Source organism: Embiotoca jacksoni, unplaced genomic scaffold, assembly GCF_022577435.1.
Source record: "Embiotoca jacksoni isolate LCO1_2020_lvr unplaced genomic scaffold, fEmbJac1.0.p SCAF_15, whole genome shotgun sequence".
Taxonomy (NCBI): domain Eukaryota; kingdom Metazoa; phylum Chordata; class Actinopteri; family Embiotocidae; genus Embiotoca; species Embiotoca jacksoni.
This window is the reverse complement of record NW_027185285.1, coordinates 4,366,491-4,387,375: the sequence shown is the minus strand read 5'-3', so window position 1 is coordinate 4,387,375 and position 20,885 is coordinate 4,366,491. Positions and strand designations below refer to the sequence as shown.

General features: G+C 42.4%; 1 protein-coding gene across 2 annotated transcripts in view; it reads left to right on the top strand.

Annotated features, from left to right (window-relative positions):
• Positions 1–20,885, top strand: part of sdk2a (sidekick cell adhesion molecule 2a) — a 79,545-nt gene that overhangs the window by 41,006 nt on the left and 17,654 nt on the right. For both annotated transcript variants that reach the window (XM_069148995.1, XM_069148994.1), the window contains exons 2-17: positions 1,795–1,954; positions 3,564–3,670; positions 3,944–4,091; positions 6,983–7,116; positions 10,951–11,062; positions 11,486–11,676; positions 11,961–12,044; positions 12,177–12,371; positions 12,901–13,017; positions 13,282–13,449; positions 13,912–14,014; positions 14,852–15,028; positions 15,289–15,425; positions 16,132–16,279; positions 17,532–17,672; positions 18,048–18,229. In XM_069148995.1, the coding sequence (XP_069005096.1) occupies positions 1,795–1,954; positions 3,564–3,670; positions 3,944–4,091; positions 6,983–7,116; positions 10,951–11,062; positions 11,486–11,676; positions 11,961–12,044; positions 12,177–12,371; positions 12,901–13,017; positions 13,282–13,449; positions 13,912–14,014; positions 14,852–15,028; positions 15,289–15,425; positions 16,132–16,279; positions 17,532–17,672; positions 18,048–18,229 (2,304 nt within the window). The remainder of the gene's footprint in view (positions 1–1,794; positions 1,955–3,563; positions 3,671–3,943; positions 4,092–6,982; positions 7,117–10,950; positions 11,063–11,485; positions 11,677–11,960; positions 12,045–12,176; positions 12,372–12,900; positions 13,018–13,281; positions 13,450–13,911; positions 14,015–14,851; positions 15,029–15,288; positions 15,426–16,131; positions 16,280–17,531; positions 17,673–18,047; positions 18,230–20,885) is intronic.

Here is a 20,885-nt window from a genome sequence, read left to right as displayed (position 1 = left end):
GTGTGTGTGTGTGTGTGTGTGTGTGTGTGTGTGTGTGTGTGTGTGTGTGTGTGTGTGTGTGTGTGTGTGTGTGTGTGTGTTTGTGTGTGTGTCAAGTATGTATGCATTTACCAGTGGGTGAAATTACAGCAGAGCCACCACTACAGCAGCAGTGCCTGAGGAAAATAGGGATGGTTCCTCCATTTGGGCTCAAGCAAGGATCACTTTCAAGTGCCTGTTGGGTTTGACATTGTTTGTTTTTGAGAAGCATTGATGCAAGGGTGGTAGAAAGAACAGATTAGCCAGGTAGTGGAGTATTGTTATCACCAAACAACAAGAAAATAAATGTAAGCACGGGCTATGTGGAAACATAAAGAGAAGTGATGGTTGTTTGCCATCATTTTATGAGTGGTGTGATAGAAAGGAGGGTACGCTGCAGCTGTGTGTGTGTGTGTGTGTGTGTGTGTGTGTGTGTGTGTGTGTGTGTGTGTGTGTGTGTGTGTGTGTGTGTGTGTGTGTGTGTGTGTGTGTGTGTGTGTGTGTGTGTGTGTGTGCGTGCGTGCGTGCGTGCTTTCAGTTATGTATGTATACTGCACACATGACTGACTTTGTGAAACACAAAGGGTGCACAGTCATTCTTTTATTTACAGTTTCAATCAGGTTCAATTTTCTGTATCCCCTTCGCTGCTCAGCGACGCTGCCCTCACATTCACCCTGTTCCGCCAAACCATCCTCGGCACGTACTGCCATAAATCTTTGGTGTGAACTTGCGTATAGCTGTGGAGAGCGAGGGAGGCTCCAGTAATCAGCTGTGAGAGTGAGTCAGCCAGTGTGGTAGACGTGGAACCATTGCATGCTCTGGGCCTTTGGCGGCTTACTGCAACTATTAATACAGACTTTAATTAGCCCGCCACAAACACTGGCACAATCGGCTCAGTGTCGCCCGTGGCTGGTGAGGCAGACAGATCAATAGGTCTGATCATGCCTTTTTCATCAGCTCAAATGAAAGCACTTTGTCTCCAAGCTCAGCCCTGGACCTTGCGTATCACCTTAAAGGCTTTTTGTGGCTGCACTGGCTGTGTGCAGTGTTGCGCATGGGGCCTGTATAATCTGGCTGCATTAGGGAACTATAAAGATAAATGAAGGGAGGCACAGAGCATAACTCATCCTGTCAGAGAAGGGGGTTTAACACTGGGAAACTTTGTGTTTTCTAAAGCTGCCCCTACCACCCCCCCTCCCCCCACCCACCATGGCTTTCTAGTTTCTCACTCTCTCTTCCTCAAACTTGCTTGCGTGTTTTCTGGGGAGTTTTCTTGCAGTATTTTTCTCTATCTGCTTTCTGTCTATTACCGCTTCCCTCTTCTCTCCATCTCCCCCTCCCACCCTGCATCTCTCTCTACCCTGTTTTACTGATGTAGAGGTATGGTAGTGCTCATTTACAGTTCTTCTGCTGCACAAATTGCTCTTCTACCTCTTTGCCAGCACATTTCAATTTGAAATAAAGAGTAAGCTGCTTTTGCGGTAACAACTTATTCCATGCGCTTTTTGGCAAGCATTTCTGTTGACCTTCAAGTTCCCAATCAGCGCAGAAGAAAAATGGAAATGGCGTGTTCTGAGTCCTCATTTCCTGTGAATCGCTGAAATTGTGTTGCGAGTCTCCTCGCAGGGGTTACTGAATCACTGCCATTTTTACCTGCTATCCTCCAGCCGTGCTTCACTTTCTTTATGTTTATATGTGTAGCCATCTTTTTCCTTGGTCTCCTAATATCACTCTCAGTTTTTCCTCTTTTTTCTCTTTCTCTCCGTTTCCTGTAGACGATGTCCCACCTTATTTTAAGATGGAACCTCCTCAGACCCAGGTCCACCTGGAGGGAAACCGCCTGGTCCTGACCTGCATGGCTGAGGGCAGCTGGCCCCTGGAATTCAAATGGATCTACAACGGCTCAGAGCTCACACGTTTCTCCTTGGAGTACAGGTAAGGGAGGCAACCTTGCCTGCCAGAGCTGATTCTATTATCATTTTTTTATTCATCCACTATAATTATCTTACTACATGAGGACATTTTAGCAGCATTTAATTGTAACTAATAGCACAATTGCTCATTTTTATTCATATTCCAGACTCATTTATATGGATATATTCAGGGCTGATTTGGCTCCATATCTCCCTTGAAACACATCTTGTGTTCAGGGTATTGTCAAATTTATTCCGATTTGTATCTCACACTGTATTCAACATTCAGAGATGGCGTGAGTAGACAACTCTTATTTTCTCTCCTCTCTTGCTGTTTGTTGAAACTATCATTTCCTGCAATACAATCACACAATACGTATTTTCCATCAACTTGTACAGTGTGGGTGGGCTACTTTGCTCTGTGAGGAATAAGATGCTGTTTTACCGACTGACGGCCGGTTCCTCTGGACCTACTATGTTACATATTTAAGCATCCAAACAGCACACTTAAGTATTCTACCAGCACAGAGTGTGGCTAGACAAACCCTCAGCCTCAGTGCTAACAAGGCCTCTGTGTGCAGATGCGTGTATGCATTAGTGTGCCCATTTATGTACAGCATGTTTCAGTCCCAGGCTGCCTGCATGCACGTTCACAGGTCACAGTTGCAGTCCACAGAGAAAGTCACTTTCTATCCAATTGTAGCTCTGTTTTCTGCACTCGACTCACAGTCTGACTAGACTCATAGACATGAACAGATACTCTCAGGTGGCATTGTCTGATTGCTATCACTGAACACCCCCCCTCTTTCTATCACTCTCCCCCTCATCGGCTTCTTCTTCTTTTTCCTCCTGTTCTTCTTCTTTTTCTTTATTTTCTTCTTCTTCTTCTTCTTCTTCTTCTTCTTCTTCTCCTTCTCCTTCTCCTTCTTCTCCCCCCCCCCCCCCACTGTCTTTCCTCAGCATTGGCTGGCTGCGCTCTCACGTGGCTTAGTCTCTGAGTCTGCCATGCAGGCCAGCCCTCTGCTTGTTATTCTTCGCCAGCCCTGATCAAAGAGGAGGACTGGAATCCATTTAATCAGACCACTCCTCCCCACCTCCCTACCCCCGAAATTGCAGTGCAGGGGGAACACAGCTGGGGTGGACGCCACAGTCCTAAATGGCTATTGAAAACCAATTAAAGAAGACTAAGATCTTGGGTTATCTAGCTAGCATTTAACACACGCCATTTAACATGAATGCACGTCTGGGGAGAGACAGAACTGTGGCTGTCAAGAACATGTGATTGCTGCTTGTATGTTTTTATTTAAATGACTGAAGATACAGGATAACGGTGGGGATTTGTGTGCGTCCTCTGCAATCTCGGTGTTAAAATTAGTCTTTTTAATTTACTCTCCACTGTCCAACATTACATTAGCACAAAATCACACATCAGGGGTGCTCCGTTATATACCGTATTTAGAACATTTATTTCTTAAGCTAAGTGAAATGCCATTTCAGATGTGTTTCAGGAGCCCAGTGAAACATCTCAATTAATTTAGCATCTTGAGTGGGGGTGATAAAAGCGCCAAGATGACAAATGTCACTGTCTGTCATGCTGATGATGACTAATTGTACTTGTGTGTGCCCATTAGGTACCTGATCCCCTCGCTGGTCCGATTGCACGCCGGCCACTACCGCTGCATTGTGAGAAACCGAGTGGGCGCTATAATGCAGTGCAGCACTGAGGTGCAGGTTGCCTGTAAGTGCAGATTTCTTTCCAGTGCATCCGGAGTTCTGGCAGATTAAGGGCAGGAAACTGTTTTTGTGAAAGGCTTGTCATGCACAGTATGCGGATGAGTCACTCTGATTAAATGAGCTTAGCTTTTGAAAAAGGTACATAACATTAGCGACAAGAATGACAATTCTTTATTTTCATCCTGTTTGTTGGCACGTATTTCTAACATTCTAGTGTCCATTTTTTTCTTCTTTTTTTTTTTTTCTCCCTCTTTCACTCCCTTTTTATGTTTGCTAGATATGGGTGGTTTTGTTGAGGGGGAGAGGTCTCAAACCGTATCCCAGGGCGAGGGTGCTCTCATCCATGCACCACGGATACACAGCTTCCCCAGACCCCAGATCACCTGGTTCAGAGATGGGCGTAAGATTCCCTCCAGCAGCCGGATGTAAGTCTCGACTCACCCCAGACTGGTTTCATTGGTTTGAGCGAAAAAAGCGTGTGACTCGTGTGCTTCCGTGCTTGTCTGAGCAAGTATTCTCATCTATGAGTTGTTGGTGAATGCTGAGCTGCTGAAGCAGAATATTTTTTCACTTCAGAGGAATCTAACAAGTTCAATACTGCTCACAGATTTTTTTTTTCCAATCCCCCCACACACCATGAGTGAAGTTGAGCAGAATAGTTGATGAACGAATGTTGGCGCATGCCTTGTGTTCATCATTGAATCAACTCTCGGTGATAAAGCGGGTTATTATATCGTCCCTATTGAATTTGCAGACGGAATGATTGAAGGGTAGAGTTAGAGCAGGCAGCAGGGGAACCAATTAGACAAAATTGGACAAAAGGCCTCAATTGATGATATGTTTGACTGACAGCGCTTACCTCTGGTTGGAATTATGACTGGGAGGGTGTGTGTGTGTGTGTGTGTGTGTGTGTGCATATGTGCATGGTAGGAATCAATGTGAGGCCACATATACGTTCATTGGGAGTTCACGGTGACTGTATGTCTGCATGTGCTGTGCTCCAAGTGTGAGTTTGTGTGTGTTTGTTGGATTCATGCTTGTTCAGATATGCAATTTTCCTGGAGAGACATTGTGAAGGCAATCACCTGAGATTAATTTTGACATCGAGACAAATAGAGGTAGGCAGTCCACTCCTCTGAAACCACCTCCTCATATGTTATTCAGCAGCTCTACCATGTCAGAGCTGGCATGAAGACTTTTACCCCGAGTTGTATGTTCCTGCTTGAAAAATATATTGGGGCATGTATCCTCTGCCTGCAGGACTCAACAAAAACATAGTACTAAGGGATATGGTAAGAAAAATCTCAGCCCTTTCCATGAATGTTCAACCAGTTCCAGAGCTGGTTAATATGCAGCCGAATTTTATCAAAAGCAAAGAAGTGAAACTTTGTTCTGTGACAATAAGAGGTGCTGACAGGACACTCTGCATTTACCGCTTGTTTGCTCGCTTTGTGTCAGGCCACATTGATATTCACAGGTGTGTGTATATTGGTGTTTGTGCATTTGGGTAAGTGTCTGTTGACTCCATAAGAACCACGGTCCTCTAATTGTCCAGTAGTGTGTCTATTTATCCTACCAGCATCAGCCAGATGCTGGCAGATACGAAGCGCCTAATCTGGCCGTGCGCTTAGCGTCAGCTCTCATTTAATGGGCCCATCACAAACGTCTTAGACCGTCAGCTTAACCAACATTCAGTCACTCCAGAGGCTGCGGGGCCACCGCGGTCACAGAAAGGATTGTAAAAGGATAGCTTTAAATTTTGCCAGACAATTTCTACTACATTGAACGGTTCAGTTTTGACATGTGTTCATTTATTTTGTTTTTCTCTGTGCAGCTTGTCACAATAACTCTAAACGCAATTAATGAGACAAATCAAAAATCCATTTTAAACGCAAATGACACTCCACAGATAAGCCAAGTTAACATAATAACAATACACTAGAGTCTATGATAGTGAGTCTGAAATGGTTCGAATTACTTAGATACCATCTATTATTTAAAAATGCCTTCTCATTTGGTACCAAATTGAAATGCCTGGACTACATCCACACTAACACATTTTTATTTTACAATGCAAAATGTTTGCTATGTTTATGCCGGAGGAAATCTCAACAGCGTCAGGCAGCCACAGTGCTTACCATACGTAGGCTCCATGGTTTTACCTGGGTAGCCTGCTCATGCAGATATAAATATATAAATCTTATGCTAGAACACCTTATTTTACAATTATTACATTATTTTTTGCAACATATCTGTCAGAGTTACATGCACTATAGTAACTGGAGGCTTCTCTGTGTGCAACTGGTTAGCTAGCATCTATTAAACTTAGCCTATATATGGTGTGTTTAGGGGCCGTCGGTAAATTGCAGCTACAAAACAAAAACTGGGTTGGACGCTTCCCCTCTAACATGCATGAAAACTGCTGTTGTATTGTCATGTTTTTCATTTTCTCTTTGTTTAAATGGATTTCATGCAATTGTGTTCGCAAAAAAATATCTTTCAGGATCCAGTATTGAAGTCAAAGTATTGGTACCAGTATCGAACATTTTTTAACAAAAGCCAGCCCAGGTGTTTTAAGACATATAGCTGTGTTTATTGCTAAGCTTTAAAGATGAACTCTGACAATGACTTGCATATTACTAATGCATTTCAAATATGCAAACATCGAAGTTTATCTTTTGCACCGAGCTGTCATAGGGCCAATTTGTTTATCTTAGGACAAATGGCAAACTGAGCAAATGCTTCCTTGAACAAAACTCAGAATGACCTGCTGTATATTTGTGCAGAAACCACCCAGTTTATACAGCAATTAAAAAGACAGTTTATTTTGTACTCAACAGCTGCTCAAAAAGTATCAGATAGAAAAGAGAAATTGGGCACTATTCCTTTAAGACACTGCGATACATGGTAGATGGAAGTGCTCATAAAACATTGTCTTTGTGTGCTTCTTTTTAGACATAATTTATGTATATGTGTGTCAGTTATACACTCCGGATTTATTGACTGTGAGAAACAACTACTCACTGGTTTAATGATTTGAGGATGCCTATGTGCTTGTTAGTGTGTGTATGGGTGCATGGTTTGGTGTGTGTTTGGGTACAATTTTTGGAATGCACACCAGTTGACGGGGGATGTCTATTTAATTAGATACCAAATTGGTAAACCTAATTCAGTTTAGCTGCATTCAACACTACCTGAAGCTGTTTGCATCTTTCTCTGGGTAAGACTGAGGTTAAGTAAGTTTTACAGGAATTAATGCACATTAATTTGGTGTGCTTCAAATATGCTAAACTAATGAGTGTGTGTTTGTGTGCAGTGCCATCACGCTGGACAACACGCTGGTCATCCTGTCCACAGTGGCCCCTGATGCAGGACGTTACTATGCCCAGGCGGTCAATGACAAGAATGGGGAGAACAAAACCAGTCAGCCAGTCACTCTCACAGTTGAGAGTAAGTGCTCGTGAAAACACACACATACCCACACAGGAGTACATGCATACACACCCATTTAAGCAGCAGACTTCCTCATCCATACAATGAAAAACATCAGCAGATTGTTTGTGTCATTGGGTGATTGTATTAACAGATTGTTGCAGTTGTACTATCAGGTGAACACTTTCATTCAACACAACAGATGCCCAACAGGTGACTCAAAGAAAGACAATAGAAACAGAGATAGCGCCCTCTATTGGCAGGCCCTTTCATGATGTCACTGAGTCGTCTTCTCTCTGTCCGGCAGACATAATCTTACCCATTACCTGCACCACAGTCGTTTTCCTCTTGTTCCTCAGTCCTCCTCTAACCTCTGGCTTGAGTCGTGAATTACGGTCATAGGGTGTGTTTTAGGTTTTAGAGCTCCAGCAGCTCCGGCAGCACCTGGCTGGATGTACTGCCCCATAAAGTGGACCTTCAGTTTAATTGCTGCACACAAAAAACAGATTTATGAAAATGACACTGAGAAAACGGGAATGATTAAACATGCACACACCCGCACAAACACGCTCATCAGATTAGAAGGTCGGACTCACTTATAAAACGAACATGTTCACAACTTCAAATAAAGTTTGGCATTGGGCTGTGCAAGCATGGCTACAAGTCATATCATTAGAGTTCAGCTGAACCTGATGCGTCCCTATCCTTCCACATACTGTCACCTTCTTTCATCTAAACAAAGTCACACAAATTTTTCCACCTACTCTTACTTACTTTCATCTAAACAAATCTTAAGTTCATCACTGCTTACCTCAACCAGACAATTAAAGAAGGCACTAACTGTGTGTTTTGGCTTTCTGGTTCTAAAGACAATATTTATAAGAATATTTGATCCCACACATCCTACAACCTTTTACATGTGGAACTGCACAGTTTTAATAAAGACTACCTGCCGGCTCAAGCATCTGCCCCTCACATCTTCAATGCAGTGTTTGCAATTCAGTGCTCAGCACGCATGACACAGCAATCTGTGGAGGCCAGATATCACTGAATATCACTGAATCTGACCTTGCAGATCACACAATTGCATTTTGTATCTGAAAGTCAGTAAGGTTTCTACAGCTGTATTTGTTCATTTTAGCAATTCCGTAGAAAAAAGTTTTTAAAAAAATATGTAGCCGAGGCAGCATCTTGTTTCTAAGGGAGCATACAAATGAGACAGGGCTGAGTGTAATAGTAAAAGCAAATAGATATTTGCAAATGCTCCATGTTTTGTAAATTTCTTTTGGATTGGAAAATTCACTGCGTTTGACTTGGGTTGACAACCGCTTTTGGACACAGATGTAGACAATACGGTGACATTAGTAGCAAGAATTTGCAATGCAGGTCACCACCTTGTTTACTTTCCATTTAATTAGACGATGACACACTTGAGGTACTCTCAACACTGGAAGTTTATGAACTGCAATACATTCATTATTGTCTGCCAAAGAACAAATCATGTCATTTGGAAAATGATGTGTTCTCTGTGATAAATCAAAGGGATTCCCACTTTTTGTTTTGTTATTGGCAAATGGGGAGCACCTTTTCTGACACCAATTACAGCATTTAACTCAATATAACAAACCTAATCAGTTTGTACATTCACAAGATCTGTAAAACATTTGATAAACTTTAAATAGATACTTAAGTGTAGTAGACACTCTATGTAACCCTCTTTGAATTCAAGTTTGCTCAGATACTCTAAAGGAAGGGACCAATCACATTAAAGTAGTTCTAACAATGCTAGCAGTGGTTGAGTTTTGGCACACAACATACTGTATATGGTGGTGATTGAAGATTGATTAAAGGCTTCTCCACTAGTTTCAAAATTACCCTGAGGTCTACGCCCATTAGGGTGCAACAACTGGAAACCATCTTCAATGAAGCGAGGCTACAAACTATTCACACAGTCTTATATGGGTCTTAAAATAAGGCCACACAAGATCAGCAATATTTTTATTCTAGCTTCAACATGACTGTATCAAAAGCTCTAATCAATAAATCATCCATGAATTATATATAGGCATATACTGCAACCAAGTGGTGATTTTGTCAGAAGTTTTCTTTGTAGAAGATTAATGTAAGTGGTATTTGAGTTTTTCTCTTTCCATCAGTTATTGCTTTTTCTTCTTCTCCTCGCTCCACGATTACTCTTCCACTAAAACCTACGCCCATCAAACTCTCTGCAAAATCTCACTCTTTAATTAGGATCAGAAATTACATAGATCAGCCAAATTCTGTAATCTTCCATTTTAGCCAATAACTTCTGACCCAAGTGATTTCGATTCATCCTCATAAATCCCCTGGACTAAGGCAAATCATTGCAATGTTTCATTTCTTCATTTTCAACTTTCTTAATCTTATGATGACATGACAGAAAGCTGTTCTACATAGATTGATTGGTGTTCACTCTTCTGATCAATGGTGATGTCAAAAATACCCTCAAGATGTACCTCAATAATGGGATGATTTATTGGAGAATTATTGACCTTTCAGTCAGCTGCAGTGTCACAAAAGTAATCTATTTACTTGTCAATCCATGGATAAATTGTCTGCTTCTATTTAGGGTGATACAAATAAGTGCAGATTTTCATATTGATCTTTGTCTCTGACCAGATTTTTCTCTTCCCAATTTCAGTTTTTTGTCTACTAAACATCATAACAATAAATGTTAGGTTCACTTACTTTATACACTCGATGCTGCCATAAGGGATTATCATCAAACCAAATTTCAGTTTGTGTTTAGGTGCTTTGGGTTTAATTCAAATGTTTTAATTTTGAGAATGCACTCTGAAAATGTGCCAGCAAAATGTCAGCAGTATGTAAATGTTATTTTGTTTGTCTTCTCTTCCATGCTCTGTGTTGGAAACTGCCCAACTACTAGTCAATAATCTTTGTAGGTCAGCAAAAATCACCACTTTTCAATAGTTGGCATTTTACATTCCGTGATTTATGAAAACATAGCTTACTCTGGATGTTTGTACTGAAGGCCATGATTTACATTTGATTTACATAAAGAAGAATATATACCCCCCAAAAAAAATTACAAATATTTTTTCAGCAACTTATTTGCTGTATTGACCTAATGAGCTGGAGACTTGAATGCAGCAATCAAATGGGGAGCCAAACCAAAGAGCAGCAATAACCCACAGAGGGTCTGCTCCTACATTTGGCTGCTGTTTGTAGAGGAAGCTTTGTTACAACACTGTTTAGATGAAGGGGTGAGACTTCCAATGAGGTGGCACAGAATAACAATAATAATCACAAAATACTTGATTAGGGGCATGATTAACCTGAGGAAGCCCTGAAAATGGAATCAAATGGCCCCCACAAACACACAAGCACATGCAACACACTGTAAATGTGCAATCAGTCAAACACATACAAGTTCACAGGCCCATACCCGTACTCCGGGGATGTGGGGGAAAATGAGATCAGATTCAGAGAGAGATCACTGATTGAGGGCAGGGAATCGATGGTTGGCTGGAGGCTCCGTGAAACCTGTGAGTGATGGTGCTGCATTTAATCGCCTTTTGTGTTTGTCTCAATTATGTTACATAATGGCTTCTAACACCTGGGCTAACACCATGCTCAGGAAAATGCTGTGTGCACTAGAAAAGGGATCTAAAGTAAAGACAGGGGTGTTTTAATAGTTGGGTGATGCATGCTGGCTACCTGCTGGTGATAGTGACAGATTGTCAGTCTCCATGTAAGGATCTAGTCATGCTCAGTTGGCTGTATCAGGCAGACGCACCAGCTTAATCTCAGGGATTTATTTCACTTTTTTGCACCTCTGTGTGTGCGTGATAGATGTGGGAGGACCCGCGGACCCCATTGCCCCCTCCATCATCGTCCCCCCAAAGAACACCAGTGTAACGGTGGGGAGAAATGAAGCTATCGTGGAGTGTGTTGCCAATGCAAGGTAAATGATCACAGAGACACGTCGATACAGAGGAAAAGACATGCAAATACACACAGGCAGACTTGCACACACATTATCAAAACATCTCCACCTTCACTCCACATTGATATTTTGTGATTTAAATGAATCTTGAAATCTTTTGTTTGAACATGACAGAAAAGTGTTTTGCACAGCTCTCATTTTGTACCTCTCCTCCATTCTTCCCTTTGATTCAAGGCTTCACTCTGTTCTCCCTATCTCGCACGATCCCAGTCCTGAATTCTGACTATTATCTCCAATTCAAAGCCTTAATCAGAATGACAGATGTATCCCATTGCTCCCTCAATGCTCTGTAACCTTGAAACAGAATATAAATCTGTATTAAAAACCCCACTCCCTCTCTCTTGCTCTCTCTTTCTTCTTTTCATTTTTTTTCTCTTCCAGACCCCTTGTCAAAATGAGTATTACTTGGAGGAAAGACGGGGTAGTGGTCAATACGGGGATCCGCGATTTTGGCCGTAGACTGGTCATCAGTTTGCCCGCAGTCAGTGATAGTGGCTACTACGAGTGTGAGGCGTCGCTCCGCAGCAGCAGCGTCCCCTCAGTCACTGCCGGGGCCTACCTGCACGTTCTCGGTAAATCACTCGCAGCTTTAATTTAAACGTTGCACAGAGCAGCCAGCTGAGCGTAAATTACCCAAATATTGCCTTTGCATGCTAACCCTCACGTAGAGGGAATTTTCAGAGAAAATGTGTTGCCATTTTATATTTCAGTAATTGCACTGACGTTGTTATCTAGAGTGGTGCAAATGCTCATTCCCCACAGAAGGGTCAAGATAAAAAGCACTGATGATTTTTGGGTTGTTTTTAAAAGGCTCTAATGGGGCAATGGTTTATGCTTTTTTCCTTCTTCAAAACAGAATATCCTCTGTTTGTAAAAGAGCCACCGAGTCACATCAGTGCAGAAATGGAGAAGGTGGTGGATATCCCCTGTCAGGCAAGAGGTTAGTGGTGTTTGTTTTTCTCTGAGCAGCCTCATGTGTGAAAGAGCGAGACAACATGGAAAAAAAAAAAAGAATTAACCAGAGGGGCACAGTAACAAGGGAAAATAAATAAATCCTCTCCTCCCTCTGCAGGCACACCGCAGCCAGACATAGTGTGGTATAAAGATGCGGTGCCCATCAGCCCGGTGAAGATCCCCAGGTATAGGGTGTTGGTAGGAGGCAGTCTACAGATCAACGGTCTCCTGCCAGATGACACAGGGATGTTTCAGTGCTTTGCCCGCAATCTTGCAGGAGAGATCCAGACAAACACCTACCTAGCTGTTACCAGTATGTCCCCTTAAATATTTTCAAAGTGATCCGCATGTCTGCTTCTTAAATCTGCTTGTCTTCACCCCTCTCTGTTCCCTCCTTTTTTTTCATTTTTATTCTTAAATCCGCCCCTCTGTTCTCGTTTCTAATCCTCTTTTGTCCCTCTCTCTATCTTCCCTCCTACACCTATCTATCTATATATCTCTTTGCAGTGACACATTTGTCACCTTGGATGCTCAGGCAATTATTGGCTATTTTTGAATCAGAGAAGATCTACAGAAGCAGAGAGATGGAGGTGTCAGATTCTCAGAGCTGTCCCTGAGAATGAGACCTGACAGTTGCCCCTTTTGCCAAGTCTATTAAGCTCGCAGCTGCTGCCCGCCTTATTAGGGAAAAAGCTGTTTATGTCTCTCATTATCACCTCTGTCTGACCCGATTTTGTTTCTGTGTGTGTGTGTGTGTGTGTGTGTGTGTGTGTGTGTGTGTGTGTGTGTGTGTGTGTGTGTGTGTGTGTGTGTGTGTGTGTGTGTGACCCCTTCCCGCTCAGGTATCGCTCCCAACATCACCGCTGGCCCCACTGACAGCGCAGTGATTGATAGCATGTCAGTCATTCTGCATTGTGAGACGTCAGGAGCCCCACGACCAGCCATCACCTGGCAGAAAGGTGCGTGGGCTAACAGCATGAGGTTCTGGAGGCGGAAGGGGTTATTAAGCTGCATTTTGACTTGTCAAAGTTCGACTCGAGCTATGGAGAAGATTCAGATCAAAATTTTCTCCAAACAAGCTTTACGTCTTTACTTTTGCTGCACTGCTTTCCATTCTGTTTGTTTTTCCTGACATTTCTCCAATACCCTAATCTCACTTGTACCCCCCCAACCCCCTTCATTTTCTATCCCACACTATCAATCACTTCCGCCTTTCCCGACAGGCGAGCGTGTCTTGGCCAGTGGCTCGGTCCAGCTTCCCAGGTTCACCCTCCTGGAGTCGGGCAGCCTGCTAATTAGCCCCTCCCATCTGTCTGACGCTGGTACCTACACCTGCATGGCCAGTAACTCTAGGGGCATTGATGAGGCCTCAGCCGACCTAGTAGTGTGGGGTAAGCTACAAAACACAACATAAACCGGACACTCTATCTACATCATTCATATGTCTTGCGTCTTCTTCAAATCACGATTAATACATTTTCTACCTTGTGCAACACTTGTGTAAAGAGCTATAGACCTAAACTCTGGAAAACATGGAAAAATAAAGAGAAAAATTGTTTTTAATCCACCGTTTGTTTGGCTGTCGAAGCAGCGCGTAGCTGGTTCCCAGGGGTCATTGTCAAGATATTAACACTATAGTTTGAGGGCTTATACCGTTACTCATTTTTTGTGAATAAATTCACATTGCTCGTCCTTGAAAGGCACGCAAAGTACTCCACCCACTGAAAAACACTGCATGGTTTACCCTGTGTCAGAGAGACATTGAGTGAAAGATGAGATCAAGTCCAGGAAGCTCTGTTCAATCCATTGTTCAAATAGCTTTTCTGAATAGCAGCCTGTGGATGTTTTCACAGCACGGACCCGCATCACTAAACCGCCACAAGACCAGAGTGTCATCAAAGGGACCAAGGCTGTTATGAATTGTGGTGTGACCCACGATCCCAGCGTCACTGTGAGGTAATCCGGTGCTGTTTTCACCACTTTTCAATCACATAAAATTGAAGTAAACGTGTGACAGTACATACTGTCATGTTTTTTGTAAGTATTTCTTAATTCAACACCAGTATGGAAAAAAAAAATCTTGGGTATCAGTGTTGTACATAATTAGTTTATGAAATCTGAAAGAGATCTTGCAATGTTTATCCACCCTTAGAAGACCTCCTATGGGAAGGTTCTGAAACTCTAAGAGTCAGATTGAGGAATTAGTCCATCGCTTTCCCTCACTCTTCAGACATTCTTGAGCATGATAGAGTGTGTGTACACGCATCTGTCTCAGAGGGAGTGAAATGATGTCTATGGAGCCCAGTGATTAGAGAGCCTGTCACCTGTGGGCCTCCGACATTGATCAGATTGTGGGGTAAACAGATGAATATGTAAACAGAGTAATAACTTCAGACAGCGCCTTTAATTAAACGCAACACAGAGGAGATTAGCTGGAGAGCCCAAATAGTCGCAATTAATCACAGGAGCTTCAAGTATGCGCACGCCTATGTGCATGAGATGGGAGTGTCCATATACGCGAGCGGGTATTTCGTGGAGTGAAATGCATTGAGGATGAGTTCTGTGCTGTGTGTGACAGAGAGAGATGTTTTTCAGATTTAAATCACTTTGATATCAGCTTCACGAGGCTTTTCATCGGTGTCAGCACCTTCTGTGTTTGCTGTATGAACTGACACAAGGCAAACAAATTTACTGTCACAACACTCTGAAGTAAGGAGTGTCAGAGTGCGATTGTGCGTGCGCCCTGGTGTATGCGTGTAACACAATTTGTATGCTCACGCACATTACCTCCAGGTACGTGTGGGAGAAGACCGGCTCTGTGATTGACGTGAACTCGTCACCGCGTCTGCGTCTGGATCCCGACGGGACCCTGCACATCTCCCAGACGTGGTCGGGCGACATTGGAACATACACCTGCAGGGTGACCTCAGTGGGTGGCAATGACTCTCGCAATGCCCACCTCCGAGTCAGGTCTGCATATTTGTCTCTCCCATCTTATCTTACTGTCTGTATTTTTTCCCCCTCTTATTTATGCCTGACCAGGACATGATGGATGGATGTTTTCTCCGCCGTTGTGGTTTATCACTGCTCTCCTCTCTAATCCATCAACACCCTCTAATATTTACAATGCAAGGCTTCTCAGTTCTGTTTAATTCTGTTATTTGCTGCCCTTCTTGTCTATTTCGATTTATCCCTTGTTACTGCTCTAAAACACCCATATGCACATGCAGGCAGCTGCCCCATGCTCCAGAAAACCCAATAGCAGTTCTGAGTACTACAGAGAAGAGGGCCATCAACCTAACATGGGCCCAAGCCTTTGATGGCAACAGCCCTCTGATCCGCTACATCCTGGAGGTCTCGGAAAACAGTGAGTTTTTCAGCGTTTCCAATCACCTCAGTGCCAGTATCACTATTACAGGTGGACCGTCATCCATTCTTAGTAGTAATTGAAAAGGCAATATTGCTACTTTACACTCCAGGAAAGCACTAATTTGCCACCCCTCCGATTATATTACATTTCCATTGTGTCCCTAAAATTGGCAGTTGCATCCTCTCGTACCTTTTGCAATCAGTGTACCTCGATTGCCTCACCTGTGTACTTCATTACGAATGATCAGGGGAACCAAATTGCGTCGATGTCCATTGCTCTTATCTTTTTTTCGCTTGATAAAATCAAAGAAGTGGGAATTTTTTCACCCTCAGAGAGTACATTTTTCAACCATTTCTCATCGAAGCTTGGGCTAACTGAGAAGATGACAACTCATTAAAAGAAAAATGAATCTGAGGATGCAGATGGGATCTGGGTTTTGGATAATTGAATTGCAATCTGATATTTAGAGGGAGTGTATACAAAATGAATTACTTGTTTTTTATCAGTTGCTGCAATATTATTACTGAAAATGAAACAATGGTGTGCAATAATAGTCAGAAACAATCATTCATTTAAATTTGTTTGCAAGCGCTGAAGAGATTTTTCTCTCGCTGAAGAGATGTTAATGCCCTCAGAAGGTCATTTACCGTAGCTGTAGCTATTGCTCACAGCTCCATCTGTATTTGCATTTTCTCTATCTCAGATGCGCCTTGGACAGTGCTGCTAGCCAACATTGAGCCAGAGTCCACCGGGGTTACTGTTGGTGGCCTCATCCCGGCGCGCTCATACCAGTTCCGCCTGTGTGCCGTCAATGACGTGGGCAGAGGCCAGTTCAGCAAAGAGACCGACCGGTGGGTGCTGTATACTTGGCTGTTCTGCATCTGCTGAATAATAAAACATACTGCTTGTAGTCTGTATAACTTAATGTGTAAACTGGCCAGGAGAAAATCATTGCACTTTGAGGGCTTTTACTGTTCTGGAAAGACTCGTTCTGTCCCCCCTCATGTTTGCAGTTCAATAGAAAATCCTGTGATTATTTCCTGTAAGTCCACTTTTTGGTCTTCACTCCTGTGGGAGTGAGTGAGAGATGAGCCGGCTTCGGGATGGGCCTTTTCAAGATAAAACTGTGAATGAGCTGAAATTGCACTTTGTGAAGACTTGATGGGTGCGCTGACCCAGCTTCATCTCTCTCCCTCCTATTAACTGCCTTTGCTGTACTTCATGAGTAAAATACAGAGAGCCTTGAAAGAAGCAGAGCTCAACACAGACTCCAGTCTCAAGTGAATTCTCTTGACTAGTAAGACGAAGCGGTCATAATCATACAGGCCCAGCCCACACACACACACACACACACACACACACACACACACACACACACACACACACACACACACACACACACATTCTTAGCTCATCCACCTATACATACACTGACTTTGTCTCCATCAACATAACTCTTCATACCTGCAGCAAGGAACTCCCTCTGACTGAAAGCCACCATTTCCCACCTTCTTTCACTGTACACTCATTGACGGAGCTGAATTCCTGCATAAATGTGCCCAGACAAGAGTGCACCACAGGAGGGGGACTGAGCGTCAGAGAGTGCAGGGCTTTTCTGAGGCATCTCTCCAGCACACCTCTTTGATCCTAAACACTCTGCTTTATCTCCTCCAGAGCAGTGCTCCGGTGCACTGGGAAGAAATCAAGATGTCATCTTAAATTGACTTAAGGGAAAAGTCTGCCTGGATCTCTCTTTCTTGTTCTTTATATCTTTCTTTCATTCGTGCTGTCTCTCCATTGTGATGCTCCATTTTCACCACGGCCTCTTTGATCTTTTCTCATGCCACGGCAATACTGTTCCTCTACGGACGGTATTATGGAGAAAATGTTTTGGACAAAGACACAGCCACACTTACTCCAACTTTCTTTATGGCATTCTAAAAAAAAAAAATACAAAAAGCAGGCTTTCTTATGATTTGATGTCCATGATGAAATGGGATAGAAATATGTAGAAACCCATGATAATTAATGCATTGCTTTACTGTTTGTCTCTTCTTTACCTTTCTTTTCCCTTTTGCTTCCTTTCCTTCCTTCTTGCTGCAGTCTAACTCTCCCCGAAGAGCCTCCCAGCGCCCCCCCTCAGACAGTCATCGCAAGTGGCCGCACCAATCAGTCTATCATGATCCAATGGCAGCCACCCCCAGAGAGCCATCAGAATGGTCCACTCCAGGGCTACATCATCAGGTAAGAAGACCATGACAACCTGCCCAAATTTTCTCCCAAGGATGGGTTTCTGTCTGGGACAGTGCCATTCAAATGTGATAATAATTGTTATGTCAGCTCCTTTTCTCCCTCTCCATTTCACTTCATTCTCGCTCACTGCTGCTGTAGAATAATTGGTGCCAATTAAATACCTTCCTGTCCATTCATCTGTTGTCACCTCTCTTTTTGTAACCATTTTATAAATGCTCTGCAAGGGTTTTGTGCCTCTACCACTCTCCCTCCCTCTCTTTTCAGAGAGTACATGTTCTAATACATTTATATTGTTGTCTGTCTGTGTCGTCCTTGCCTTTCTGTCTCTGCCTCCCTCTATCTATCAATTACTCCCTATGCTGCCAGGTACTGTCTGTCAGGGCTTCCGGTCGATTGTCAGATGAAAAACATCACCAACCAGGACCAGACCAGTCTCCTCCTGGAGGACCTCATCATCTGGACCAACTATGAGATGGAGGTGGCGGCCTACAACGGAGCAGGCAGGGGCACCTACAGCCACAAAGTCACAGAGTGGACTCTGCAAGGAGGTGAGAGTAACTCACAGGCTTTATATGATATACTGCACATTAATGGAAGCCATGCACAGGTTAACGACTGCTTACAGGCAGCAAGTTGTGAGTCTTAAAATGTCCTGTAAGTGTGAGAAGACTTTATTTGGTTTACAAATTCTGTTTAGCTTCATCAAGGTGATCCCTCGCCTGATGTTAAGCCTACAGCGTGAAACTGAAGACGTAGTTCTGTATTAATGATGAAATTGAGTTGTACAGCCGCGCTTTTACCACAGCACACTGCTTTTTTTCATTTGCCAACATTAATATGGCAATCCACACACATCTTTAACAATCCAGCAGTTTTTCTATCTTCTGTATTAGTCAGAAGTCAGCAGTTAGCACAGAGCAGCAGCCAGGCTTTTACGTGACCATGAAAGTGCCATTTGCCTCTCGGCACTGCATATTTGCTTTTGTCCAATTTTATGTAGTTAATTTTTCAATAAATGCTGCAATACCATTGCACAAGTTATGTGCAGAAATGAGCCAAAAGCTTCCTTAGAGTCTTTTCTAATTTTCAGTCCAGGCTTCGACAGATTTCGTTTTTGTTTTTACATTCATTATTTTTGTCTGGTCTCTTTTTACTCACGTATCTTTGTCTGGTTGTGTTTACAGTTTTTATTTTACGCTTTTAAATGCATGCATTTCTTTTTTATTGTTTTACAAAGTGCCACTTGAAAATGCATACTTAGTCAGGCTTTTCTCTGACTGCAACATTTCAAATAAAAGAAAATATACTGACCACCTGACAGCTCGGGGCGGCTTTTCTGAACAAAGATTTAATAGATTCTGCACATAATTTACCAGGAGATGATGAGTGTCAGACTTGTGACATACCTTTGGATTTTGCAAAAGGAAGCTGCCTCGGTTGACTTCTTTTCCCATTGTACATGCTGAGTAGTATAATTAGAACACACATTGTGAACTTTCCCCGGTGTCATACAGCTACATATTTCCGTCACGCCTACTGATTCCAACACCTCAGGTTCCTCGTCTCCCTGTCTGCTCAACATCTTCAGAGGATGAAAGCCACTTTTGTCTCTGTTGAATTAGCAGAATCTATAATTTTTATTTTTCATGAGGACCAAATATAAAGAGAATGAGCGTTTAGATGTTTGGAAATGATTTTTTTTTTTTTTTTTTGCAGCGTGACTGAACCTTTTATACCACACATTAACATGCTAACCTCTTATCGATTCACATAGCCAAAGTAGGCTATAGCTAATGTATCAGCGTGTTGAAAGGTTAATCCATGTTTTTATTGCAGGAAGATTAAATAATGCTTCCTTCCGGTACTGATTTACGTAAATCAAAGTCAATTCATATATTACAGTGTGTTTAAAATGCTGCTACCAGACTTTACCATACACCAGACACAGGATATTGCTTCTGGTTCAGATATTCTGCGCAGGATACCAGTTTGATTTTAAATTCCTTTAACTTGTATATAAAGCTTTGAAAGGCTTAACATACTCACATATCTCCGAATCCCTGCCATGTTAAATCCATTCCATGAAGAGAGATCTACACCAGACTCATTAAATATTCTCCAGAGCACCCATAAAGAAGGTTGGGAGTGTTTTAATTTCCTATTCTGTTTAATTCGCTGCTCAGAAACAGTTATTAAAGAGGCACACTGAGAAGTTGTTTTTGATTTCATTCGATTTTGCAGGTGTTCATAGCGCTGGTTAATGTATTTGTGTCTTTTTGTCCATGAGCAAGTCTAAAATACCTCACGAAGGGGAGGGAAAAAATTGAAAATGTTGGGTAGCATAAAATATTTCTCATACTTACCTGAAACAGTCGAATCCATCGGGTCCAAACTAACAAACTTACCAAAACACACACAAACTTACTCTGAGTCCTTGCAGTTATTATAATTGTGCTACAACTTCTGCAAAACATCATTTCTAGACGCGTTTGACAATGATTGCTCTTGATATGCTTTCTCTGTTTTTTTTTTTTTTAACTCTTTCATCTTTACATTCCCATATAACTCTCTGTTTAAATATAGTTCTTTTGTATTACAAGCACTATGTGTGTCTATGTTTAAAAAGATTGCTTCTATTTCTGTCACTTTCTTTTGGCTAGATGATTACAAAATATTTCAAATGCTTCAAAAATGACAGATTATATCTGGCATCCATTATTGTTAAAACCTTGAAGAGTTCAGCACGCTCTGTGTGATGCCCGATCAGCAAGGATATTAATGGCCAGGTCCAAATTGAATGAGATGCATCTGCAAATAAACAAATGTAGCTACCTCATTTCCAAAGAAACACAAGATCGCTGTGTTTGATTTGCAATACTATGAAACCTGGAAGGAATGGCAAACACCACAATTTTATTTCCATTTCACTTCCTTTGCAAAAAATAAATAATAATTTCATCATACAAGTCACTGTCAGTTAATAACGACATTTAACAAGGCGCTCATGTTGTTTAGCTCAGCTCTCGTTAATTGGATGTTTCCGTCACTCACTCCATTAAAGACACAAGAGCAGATCATGATGTGCATTTAAATACATTCAAAGGGAATTAAGGGCAACACAGGGACATGAGGTCCAACACTGTCCAATCAGCTTCATTAATGTGCAACTCCCTGACTGTTTTCCGCTGTTACATCAGAATGGCA